This window comes from Leuresthes tenuis, unplaced genomic scaffold (genome assembly GCF_036924035.1).
Source record: "Leuresthes tenuis unplaced genomic scaffold, fLeuTen1.0.hap1 SCAF_19, whole genome shotgun sequence".
NCBI lineage: Eukaryota > Metazoa > Chordata > Actinopteri > Atheriniformes > Atherinopsidae > Leuresthes > Leuresthes tenuis.
The window spans coordinates 14,154,438-14,166,940 of record NW_027325373.1 but is presented as its reverse complement, the minus strand read 5'-3'; the positions used below and the strand labels follow the sequence as shown (position 1 = coordinate 14,166,940).

Sequence of the window (12,503 nt, the reverse complement as noted above, 5' to 3'; positions counted from 1 at the left end):
CACAAATGGAAAGACTTTGGGAGAACACAGCAAAACGATTTAAGAGGCCACATACATAAAAAAATAAATGACATTCTACGTCCATCTACACTTTTGAGAAACTATTTTAAATTCAAAGACATAAACATGCAAGTGCACACACTCACACTGGCATCTACTCACTCACACACGCACACACATACACAAACAAACACACATATTCACTGTTTAATCTATTTAATTGAACCTGACTTTGAATAACTAAACAAATGAGGAAATTCACAAGGGGCACTCGATCCCTTCTTGGATAATGGATTGGAGATTCCTTTCCCATAGGGGCATTTGGGCAAACAGGACCCAGTAATCTCTGGATTGATGAGTTGACTGCATCAAATTTCTCTGCTAAAGAGCTGTTGAACCCCTGATACAGTGTTGGTAGTTAGCCAGAGACTCAATTTGCAGGCACAGGCAGAACTGTAGGCTTGCTCTGGTTTCACTATCATGTGATGTGCTGGAGATATGCAAGATGAATATGTAGGATATCTGCTGCATGTGATGTATAAGATAAATGTAGACAATGACCACCTTGTTTGTTGGCTGCTGTTTTCATATATTGTATATATTTTCATATATTAGAATTTAAAATATTTCTAAAATACATGAGTGTTTCTGCATTTTTTTTTAAATATATTCCCAGATAATAATCTTCCTAAATACTCAAGAAAAGAAATTATCTTTGAGGGCACTTATCACTCATTGCATCCCGTTTGTTGCATTCGCAGGCCGATAAGAAAAAGATCAAACTCCATCTCGAATTAGGTGACAAATTTATTAAAGTCCTGCCATTTAATTATGAATCATCATCATTACCAGAGGGAATAAATAATACATAAAACATTTTCCACATAAACAAACATATACATCAGATCCCCAGGTGCTACAGTTCTGCCGTGGGGTGGTAGAACGAAACGAACAAGATACATCTGAGAACACACAAATGCATAGAAGTAATTGGACCCCTAGGTACCATTTAAGACAACATCTACATTTTTGTCTAAATCCCTGTTCAAGAATGTACAAAGTCCTCATGCCCAGGTGCTTATTTATATCCAAGAGGATGTTTGTATAAAAATAAAGTCTCCACAATGATAAACCATTATATATTCATATATAGACATTTGGCAACAACCAGACATTTAAAGACTTTGAATGTTGAACTGGATGCTTCATCTGAACACAATGAAGTTAACAAAGACAGATGGGATGAGAGGTGAATAAATGAGAGATATTGAAAATCCAAATATTGAATGTTTAAATATTTCGAGTCTTTGTCTGTGGTCTATGTTGTTTTAAAAAAGCTAATAGTAATGTCTGAAAATTGAAATATTTTTGAAAGATTTCTTGTTTTGCATAAAGTCTTAAAACTGAAAGACAAAGGGTAGGCCAAGTGCTTTAAAGTGGACATTTTCCTACTTGCTTCCATTTCGATCACAAATAACGAACTGATCAATACGTCTGAGATATTGCTGAAATCCAATCACAGCAGTCCCCTGCTTTACACAGTCATTGTCCTGTGTGACTATTTTCCACTTCTTAAATCCAACAGAAGACACGAAAAAAGAAAAAAAAAAAAAGAAAATTAGAGTCAAGTTTTTTCGTTGACCAATCAGAACTGTCCATGGTCCACCTCGTCTAGCCAGGATGCAGGACTAGCAGGAAAATCTGGGTATCCACCGCTGCTGCCGGTGGACAGGTCCGAGCTAGGGCCATTCGCTGCTCCCATGGAAACCCTCACAGCAGGGTTGATCCCAGGTCCGCTGCCCTGGCTCATGATAGAAAGGCCAGAATCAGGGTAGACGAGGCTGGAAATGAGAGGCTGGTGTCTGGGTAGTGCCTGAAGTGACCCAGGTGACTGGGGGAGGCCGTAGGGGCTGTTGGAGCGCATGTCGTGAAACTGGTCTTGAGAGGAGAGCACGCCATGTTCTAGGGGGAAGGAGCTGTGGTTATTACCCCCTTGGCGGCCTGCCATGGCTGGAGAGGATTCACTCAGGCTGCTGTAAATGCCATTAGTATGGCCAAGATCTGACATGGGAGGTTCATCTGTGAAAGAGAGATAAAGTAAAAGAAAAGTTAGTTTGATATGTTTGCATTCAATTTCTTCTATATTTCATCCAAAGTAGCCACCACAACAGTACTTAAAATAGCTAAATTAATTAATCTTAATGGAGTCAACACGATCAATGGATTAATTCACTGGGCGAAGTATATCTGTACAAGACCAGAAACTGGCGTCAGTGTTGTTAATGTACCACAGCTTTTGAATACACTTTGTGAAGCCATCAGTTAGTGACTGGACCAACAAGCTTGTTTTGCTTGCATGGAGAGCCCCTATCCGTAAACCTTTGTTTAGTTAAATGGTATTCTAAATACCAAAAAAAAAAAAAAAATGTGCTGCATGTCTCCATCTGGTGAGCATTCACAACTATTTAAGTGGTGATTCTGCAGGCGAAATCATTGTTTTTAATTGTCAGATTATCGACAATTTTTTGTTTACTTCATGATTTTTTTCAAACCAACAGAAAGAAAATGTCTAAAAAAACACTTTTACATGTTTATTCTGTTTTTTTTTTTATATTTGGTCTAATAAACATTATTGCATTATAACCCATTTGTGCTTTTCAGCACAGTCTGTACATAATAGTTTTTGTTAGTATATAGTGATTTCCTACATTTGTGAGGTACTTTTTAAATCTTGAGCTTTCTCTTAATTCTGCTTTTGTTGAAAAACATGATTTACAGACTGTAATATTCAATTCCTTTAGTCAAAATTAAACAAATTCAAGAAATTTCAACCTGGTTTTCAGAGCTTTGTTCTGGACAAGAAATGTATGCAAATGTGATAAATGCTTACTCATTTGCACACACAAACATGCACTGTCAAAACTATTTGTTATACTAAATTAAATTAATAAACCAATTCCAAAAACTCTATCTATAGATAAAGAACTGGTAACATTTTAAAAGAATACAGATGAGATAGAAAAAGCACCATATACAGTATTTACCGATGCTAATTTGTTAATAGCTGTTAATTGTTAATTGCTGACATAGTTGTTTATGGTGAAATTATGCCTTTAAATTAGGGAGATAAAATTTCCTTGTTTAGCTTCCAAGTTTAGCTTCTAAAGAAACTATGGCAATAAACCAGCATGAATCTTAGGAGGGCTGTGGCACTGGTGCATAGAATATTGATGTTATTAAGAGGATTTTTTTTCCACTTTGAAAAGGCAAAAATTCTAATCGTTACTGTAGGAAGAGAACAGATGTGGATAATACACCTAAGCACATGTGTGCTGTCACACTTTCAGTACTAAGGCACTTTAATGGCATGGTGTAATTCTTTTGTAATGTATATGCTGTTTACTGCCATTACACGTGGAAGCAGCTGCACTGTGTTTTTATTTTTGTGTGGTTGACTTTACCTGTGAAGGACACTTCAGCATCACTGTCCATGCCCTCCTCCTGGATGCTGTCTTTGTCAGATTTGGAGCTTCCTCTTGACCTCTTCATATTGCGAAAGTACTGCCCCCATCGCTGCCGCCCAGCGTCTTTCTTCAGCCTTTTCTCTTTAGCTCGTCTGTTTTGAAACCAAACCTGATGGGAAGAACAAGCAAGATGTCATGTTTGTCAAGGCTTTTGACAATTCAACAGAGCAGATGTAGGCTATTTAGCACAATTTGCATAAGAGAGGAGGAGAGAGAAAAAGGCCAAGTATAAAAAGGAGGAGAAATAAAGTTACTTTTTAAAATCTGCTATAAGAATAACTTTCTAGTTCATAATGAATTGGGGAAAAATTAATGAAAAAATACACATTTATTATGTTAATTTATGCAAAGTAGAATGTTGCAAACATAATGGACAATGCAGAACACCATCTACATAACACAGTGATAAAACAACAAAGTGTCTTCAGGCAGAGGCTTTTTCAGCTCTAGTGCAACAAATAATGTTACAGGAGATCATTCCCATTCCCAGCAATACCTCTGCACAATTACTTCCCCACAATTGCTAACAACTAATTACTGTTTTGATTCTTTATGCTGCAAAAATAATTTCCCATTTCGGGATTAATAAAGTATTATCAAATTCACTTCAATCCCATTTTCTTTGGTTAATTTATACCTCTCAGCCCATAGAGGACCAATAGCCACTGTGATTCAGACATCCCACTCCCCACACACTGGTTAAATCCCATTATGTTCTCTTTTCCTGATGCACATGTATGGTTTCAAAGCATTTAAACAAAATTAATGTTCAAGGACTGTCTGGACACCACTTCATGCCTTTGAGAGTCCAAGAGGGAGACTGGAGCAATGACACTGTGCAGTAACCCTGGGACCAGCCTCTCCTCAATCAGATTTATCACGCATTTAATTAACTTCACTTCAAGTTGTCTTCACCTAAGGGAGCAGACAGGTTAGCGTGCTGATAGCTTAGATTCTTCTTTTTTTTTTTCTGTACTGGCTTTTGATCTGAACTAAATTGTGTGAAGACACTGCATGCAGCTCACCTGCAGTTTGTTGTCTAAATTTAAGCCGTCTTTATTTTCCATCTTTTGATCTTGAACAGAAAATGGATCAGTTTCAGCCAGTAGCACAAAAAGCATGCGGCTTTGCATTCTTCTTAATGATATTCCATCCTGAGTGAACCCTCTTCACCCCTTCCCTTTCACTGAATAATGAGGAGCATTTTAGTGGCTTCTGTCCCTACTTTTGTCCTTGCAAATAAAACAATATATATGACCAACACCTAGCAACCAGTGTGAGGCTCTTCAGCTGCAGACAATGTGCGAAGGGCCCTCTTAGCATTGTTAACGAGCCTGGATTTAAACCATGCTGACTTTCATGTGGACTTCATTTTACTCCATCTAGTCGTAAATCCCTCCTCTCAACACACACACACTTGTTCGTACAGTACGTTTGTGCCAGATCAGCTACAATTGTCCCTTATGATGAATGATAATGAAGTCGGGACACTAATGGAATAGCCCTTAATGGATAATAATATACTTTACCTGCACAACCCGCATATCCAGACCTGTCTCTGATGATAGCTGCTCTCGGACGTGACGGGCCGGTTTGGGAGAGTTGTTGTAAGCGTTCTTCAGTGTCTCCAGTTGTTTAGCAGTGATGGTTGTGCGTGGCCTTTTTGCAGTTGAGTCTGCCTCTGAAATTAAGACACACAACTTGTCAAACAACACTGGGCAGACCCCAATCTAACTATGTTTACTCGAAAGTTTAATCTATTTTATTATTCTTTTGATTTTTTTTTATCTGTCTGGGGCTGATGTAAATGGAGGCACATGTACAGATTAAACTGACACCCAAAGCAACAAAGTGAATGTAATATTGATATATATACATATCATAGCCATGTAAAAATATTAAACAGAAACATATTCACCATAGCAACTAAAAGCCCAAGACTGGTTTGATGTACAACTTTCTAATTTCACATAAATGTTTCATATTTCTTTACTTATAAACCCCGATGGGGCACTTTATGCATTCTTGCATCATTCCTGCACATCTGTTCTCCCCCACAGCAAAATGCAAAACCATCATCCAAATGGATACAGCCCCAAGTAATTGCACCCTGTCATTAGCAAAATAAACGTGTGTGTTTTTTGCAAAAACTTGAGTTAACTCGTTGCATAAATCAGCACAGTTAATTCACAACAAACAGATGGGGAGATAAAAACTTGGACATGCCCAGTCTGGCGCACCAGGAATGAGCCTGCTGGGATTTCCAGTAATGTGAGGAAATATTAAACAGAATATCCAGGGAAAACGTATTATGGGCCGTTGGCCTGTTCTTTTACATGTCGTTTCAAAAACTACTACTACTGATATGCAATACATTCTAAAATGTATTATTAACCAATAAAATAAAAAAAAGAAGTCAAGAGTGCAACATTTGTACATTTTCCAAAGGATGTGCGTTATGTGAAGCAGCTTTGTGCACGGAATGAAATGTACAGTGTATTGGAAGGTATATATATAAAAAAAGTTTTTGTTGTTTATTAAGCTGAGGACTCTCTCTGGTTAAAGTGACATTTTAAAGTCTACACTGTGATATTAGTAGTAATATCAAAATATTTGGAAATGCTGATGAGCAAATTGATACCTTAATGCAGGCAGAAAAACAGCATTTAATCGAGGATAAATGATATCCTGTTAAATGCTGTTTTTATGTGTCCTGGTGCACTTTTCCGGTGTGTTTCCAGCTTTATTTAAATGTTTGTGTCTTACCTGTTCGTTTCACTATAAAACTGAAATTTGTGAAAATTAATCTTTCATGTGGAGATTTCAATTTTAGAGCTTAAGAAACTGTGACTGCATGAAAAAAAATGTCGGATGTTTTGATTAGAAGATCCTTTATTTTTAATTGTTTTAAATAAACAACATATGTATATCAAACTCCTTCCTATCAAGCATCTGCCACACCTATAAGCACATATGATACATGAATAATTTATTTAAATAATGCATGCAGGGACAGGGTTACTGTAAATAATGCGCAGAGGAGTCACGGAGTTCCCGTCTTTTCCCACACATATGCGCGCTGCGCGCATCTTTCTGTCCGTTTCTCCACCAGACCCCCATCTCCGTCACCGCACAAAGAGTTATTGAAAGCTGATCCCTTCAAGTGCAGAGTGCAAGTGTAAGCTTCGTGGCCCCCGCTTCTCGCAGTTTAGTATCGATTGGGTTGCGCAATTAGCGCGGTTGGGTCAGAGTTTATGGATGACCTCACTGTCACGTCAAACACACAATTCCAGGTAGATGATTAAAGGGTGGGCTACAGAGCCTATAAAATGAAGCTGTCTGTCGACAATTTTCTGCGTTTGTCTTTGTTAGAATTTTCAGGCGAGTGATGGGAAACGCTGAGACCAGCTCACCTCTCTGTTTGGCGGTCTCGTAGTCGGCCTTGCAGACCAGCCTGCTGTCCTCCATCAGATAGTATTCGTCACCTGTGGCCAGCTGCCTCTTGCACACGATGCAGGCAAAACAGTGCAGGTGGTAGACGAAGTCCTGCGCTCTCCTCACCACCTGGGTGGGCGGTATCCCCTGCTGACAGGCCGCGCATTTGGTCCCGAATCTCCTTTGGGGATATTAGAGAGTCTCCATCAATACATTATAAAACAGCGTGTGTATTTTTCGTGAAATACTGACAAAACAGATTTTCGAAGAGCATTTTTTTAATTTCCATTTTTTTTTCTCCTGGAGGCACTCACTTGAAGAAATCGTCTTTGCAGTACACGCTGTCGCCCCTGCTGAAGCACTTTTCCGCCAGTTGTGCCTGACAGTCGCTGCATTTTAGGCACTTGCTGTGCCAGTGGCGATCCAGCACTTTGAGGATGAAGCGGTCTACTATGTGTTGACTGCAGCCTGCGCATACTGGGATTTCTGCAGAAGAAAAACAGAGAAGTGTCAGCATTTTTAGTCATTTCAACACGTCAAATGATCCCGCTCATAAGCTTAGAATGTGTACAACAGCTGCCAAAGTTAGAATAACAACCAGTGGAGACAACTGCTTATCCACGACTCATAATGACAACAGCTTGCGATCAGAAAATTGAAAACTCCGAACCGCATCCACGATGGATGTCTGTCTTTTGTTAATGAGCGTCAGTTTACCTAGATTTCTAATGCTTCTTTTTTCTGTTTGCCTTTCCAATCGCTAAACCCCTGTTTATTTTTCTATATTTCATGTTATTCAATTCAATTTTTAAATCATCGTGGAAACACGAGTGGATGTATCAAATAAACTCGCACAAGCGCAACACAAAGCAAAGTTACTGAAAACGCCCATGCGTCTGCATTTAACTCTGTTACTGACTCAGTCGGGTGGGTTGAGTTCCTGATAGGCCCAGCTGTTAATCTCTCAGGTATATATTTAAAAGAAAACACGAATAAAAAGACAATGACCGGATTTCACTTCTACACGTGTGTTTCTACACAGATCTCCACACAATAGTTAATTTAACAGTTCTTTTTTTCCCTCCATGTCCACACCGTCTCTATCTTTTGGTGCTGGGACTTGGAATATACAGGTGACAAAATTAGATTAATTCACTTGATGCAAAAATCTGCCATTAAACCACGGGTTGATCAAACACGACTGATGACTACTTGATGTAATTACAGATCATGTGATAAATTATACAACGGGAGTAAACTCGGGGAAATAATGCTTACCGTGGGCACCTCCCCGACCCCTCCCCACAGAGAAAAACAACTTAATACACGCGCGATATAAATAGACCTTATCATGTTTGACATCGCTTAAGAATGCGTTGTCTATCTACCAACGAAAAATGTTACAATGTGTGAGAAAAACATCCAATTTAACTGTCTAAATATTATAAGGCAATTTAGTACATCTCTAAGAGAGTTACATCCCAAAATCACGAATTGAGATCAGTTCTAGATACAATCGACCGAAAAGGCAACGTGGCACTAGAATTGATTTTTTAGTATTTTAGCAAACAATCATTCAAAGCAACGAGGGCGTACAGAGGCAGCAGCTTTCTGGGGCATTCAGACGGTTAGATACAAATAAAGGAAGTCTGACATACAAGGAGAGACGTTATTCGGCCTCTTTATTACTAATTAAAAGAAGCGCAACCACTTCATATTCCATCCGTGCAAGGAATCGCGCTCCCATTGTTCTGTTGTGGACGATTCATAAAACATTGACGAGCCATTTCGTCTTGCATCACCAGCAAGCCCTGCACAAGTGCGGTGGCGGCCACATCGAGCACAGGTGTATCCAGGTCATCATTAATTCAGTGCGCTCGGTAAAACTAGAAAGCTGCGGCCTGTTGTCTCGGAGTTCGAACCAACACGGCGTCCAAGCAATTAGCGCACCTTACAAAAGGCCCACTCGGAATATTGAAATTGTAAATGGTTGCAAATCCCAATGGAAATCTGATTACCGCGAGGAGGTGATGTTATATGCACCATTCAGTCATTTAGTAATAAGTATAACCCCCTCATAACTATTTTAGTAAAATATAAAAGCAGATCAGATCAGATGTGTAATAATGAGCAAAGAAAACTATTCTAAAACTTTAAGAAACAAACAAAGGTAACTGTTTCCCCACAACCACCATGTGTCTGAAGATGCACAACAAATATTCTGTAAGAGTGCAAAATGCGTAAAAGAAAAAAAAAAGGTTCAAATTGGCCCCTCAAAAGCGTGCGCTAAAAACACGAACAATCATCACTGAGATCAAAGGTTACAACATGAAGAACAGACGTCCAGGGTCGATATCAGGAGTGGCGAAAATTACACGTTCCCCCCGTGTCACCAACTTAAACTGTTCCGCTGGGAAACAGTTTGCTCAAATTAAAGCGCATTAAAACATCGAGATTCTATAACCCACTCAACACGTGGCCAACAGATTGTCAATCAACTAAACTGAAAGGCCCAAGTCAACAGCATGGCGTTTGAGGACAAACTCTGCACACACACTAGTGCAACATGAATAATAATAAAGGAAAGTAATGTTATCTTTGAATGCATTTACCTTTCCGCAACTCGTTACTGTGTGACAGCAGAGCGAGGAGCATCTCCGCGTTATTTGGTGCCTCTTTAGGAGAGTTGAGCTCACCACGTCCATCCATTGCTCATGATTTACGCTTATATCAACACAAGCCCGTCTTGCTCGTGTCTATCCACACACGTACACACTCACGAACGGCAAGTGTTGTCAAATTTGTGCAGCAAGAGTCCTGAACTGGGCACAGGCGCGTGAGGTTGCAGAGGAGTTTGCTTTTATGCTTCCCCTCCGTTGAAGCCTGAGCAGGATTACGCTGCGCCGTTTCCCGGGCGACAGGGAGACAGATCAACATCACCTACTGAGTACCTTACCCGGAAGAAGAAGAAGCAAGAGGTGAGGTGGGAAACCAATAGAGGTCCAGCGCACTGGGACGCCTTACAATGATCCCACAGACTTCTCCAACGAGGAAAACAATTTATTTTACTCTCCCCCACTTTTAATTTGGCTGCCAAGATGGGACAAAAACAAAAAACTCCTCAAGAATCCACTTCAGCCTGTTCTCGCTTTTTCCATTACCAAGCAGAATTAGACTAAAATAACATTTTTGGCTGATCCCCAATAAAGAGGAATTGAAGCAAATATATGAATGCTTTAATAGTTTTGTGAGAAGCATTCAATAAGTTGTTCAAACTTAGAACAATTTATCCTTTGCTGTCCAACTGCCACAATTTCAAACACATGTACATAGATAGGACACTGTGTAAATTATCCAAGTTTGGAAACCGAACCAGTGCAAGAACGTAAGCCTATAACAACAGGGGGAAAAAAGAATATACTCTCCACTATGAAGCTACCTTAAAAATTCATTTTTAAAACCGATTTCAGTTCAAAAGTGCCACAAGTTAAATTAATTCATGAATTAATATTAGTTTTGTTTTTGTCATTATTGTCATAGTAGTGGTAACTGTATTTTACATTTATAGAGCACTTGCCCAGGATATATTTTACAGACTGGTCAAATATTGCAAAGTCTATCCGCTTTGTATGAGATTATAAATAAATGATGAAAAAATATACTAAGGAATACTCACACACACGCTCGCGCACACATGCAGTCTTACTTCCATGTGTGCTGAGTGCGCAAAGGCGAGTGTTTATTTAGGGGAGAGATTGGCTGTTCAATAACGTGTTGATCGGGCCGGTATCCCAATGAATTTTATTGACACTGATCTTTGGCTCAAAAGAGCGCCTGGGGAAATCACTGGTAGTGCCACAACCGGCCGGACCACTGATGAATCTAAAATCAATGTCCCATTTGCCTGTATTTTCAGAAGTATATGAAAGGCGTTTTGGAGAAAGGTGTGGGGTTCATGGGTGCCCCTTTTACTTTTCAGCTTTGTAATATTTTTTTATGTCACATTGATCGCTCGCTTTTGAGGGGGTGAGCCGACAGTAATGTGGCAACAAAGCCATAAAATGACTATCAGAGTGATGGTCAGTCAGTTAGGGAAAGGACCAAAGATTATTAAAAAAAACAGACTTTTCTTCGCGTTATGCCCGTCAAAATGAAATTTGTAAATTAGGTAAAATATCAGCGGTGTATTGTGCTCAAAATGTTCCATTTAAGAAACCCCTTACTTATTTCCAGTAGGAGCCCATTGCTTATTAGAAATATGACGCATGTTACAAGTGAGATTGACAAGCATGAAACATGCGTTCCACCATTTGGGAAGCTACGGACTACTTATACAAAACACCATTAATCTATCCTTCTTTTAGTGAAAACCACCTTAGACGCCACCACCACCTTCACTGCAGGTGTCCCACCTGTCAGGGAAGAAATGCCACACCTGTTGAGCATACTGTGTGGCTGAGACGCGGAGGGGAGCAGCTTTGGGCCTGCTCACAGTCTGTCGCTCAACCGCACAGAGGCTGCCGTCTCCTCAGCGGATCCGGTGGTGTCTCCTTATCCGCTCCCTGCGCTTTGCGCTCCCGTGACAACTGCAGGCGGTGGTGTGAAATGACAGCACGCGCACAACATCTGTTCGTGTGATTCACAAACAATGAGGGCTCATTACGGATTCATAACGTCTCCGGCAAAAGAGGCACCTCTAAACGGGCTGTTAACATCAGCATGACTTGCCAATATTAGGGTTGCCACAACTTTTATCTCACCCTTTCACCACTTTGCATTGAAGGCCAATATTACTGTAAAGTAAGTCGACAAAAGTAACTTTCAAAGTCTGTAGCTTTTGTTGAGAGTGTCTTTGTTTTTCACAGTGGATTTATACGTTTTTACAGCACCTATTTCATGGTTGTCAAAGACATTATTCAGTCCCGCTGTGCTTCTTTATCCGCTATTTCATCCTGGGGTTAGGGACACGGATCCCAGGACGCTTGGAAAAACTCTGCACTACTTGTAATTAATATGTGCTCTCGCCCAAACTTAATAACTGCAGAAAATAGCAAAATTGTGTCTTACCTTGGCTTGAATTGTACCGGGAAAAATTCCCGGTGCTTTGACAACTTGACCCCGGGTGTTCAAGTAGCATTTTGAAGATGCTCCAAGTGAAGAAAACGGCACAGAAGATCTTTGATTTGAAACAAAAACTTAATAAGCTGCTCAATATAGACGGCGGACTCAACTCCGCACTTAATTGGCAATGTATCCTCTTGAGAGTGAGTTGAGGTCTATTAATTCAGAAAAATGTTGAAACGGACTCGACCTTTTTCCTTTCGTCAGCCTCCAAGAACAGGAGCTTTGAATATTCATCAAGTTGCTCTTTGATGCCTTGTTTGATAAGTTCGCGATGAGAGGCGGGTGACAGTGGGGAAGCGGCTGACCGTTAGCCGCGTCAGCTGACCCGAGTGTGAGCCTGCAGCCTGAAACTTAACTTCAACCAAAATAACCGGCGGTCAGCGCTGCCTCTGTCCAGAGTGCTGAAAGGGGAGTTTCTCT

General features: G+C 40.1%; 1 protein-coding gene across 2 annotated transcripts; it reads right to left on the bottom strand.

Moving 5' to 3' along the window:
* Positions 1–826: 826 nt before the first annotated feature.
* On the bottom strand, positions 827–12,503 carry lhx3 (LIM homeobox 3). 2 transcript variants are annotated; one of them, XM_072371821.1, is made up of 6 exons: positions 12,027–12,503; positions 7,274–7,445; positions 6,938–7,140; positions 5,054–5,205; positions 3,462–3,633; positions 827–2,079 (listed from the first exon to the last, which is right to left on the bottom strand). In XM_072371821.1, exons 1-6 carry the CDS (start codon positions 12,094–12,096, stop codon positions 1,646–1,648), a joined length of 1,203 nt encoding a protein of 400 aa, XP_072227922.1. In that variant the 5' UTR covers positions 12,097–12,503; the 3' UTR covers positions 827–1,645. The 2 variants fall into 2 exon arrangements, with proteins under 2 accessions (XP_072227922.1, XP_072227923.1); XM_072371822.1 differs by lacking the exon at positions 12,027–12,503 and adding an exon at positions 9,572–9,806.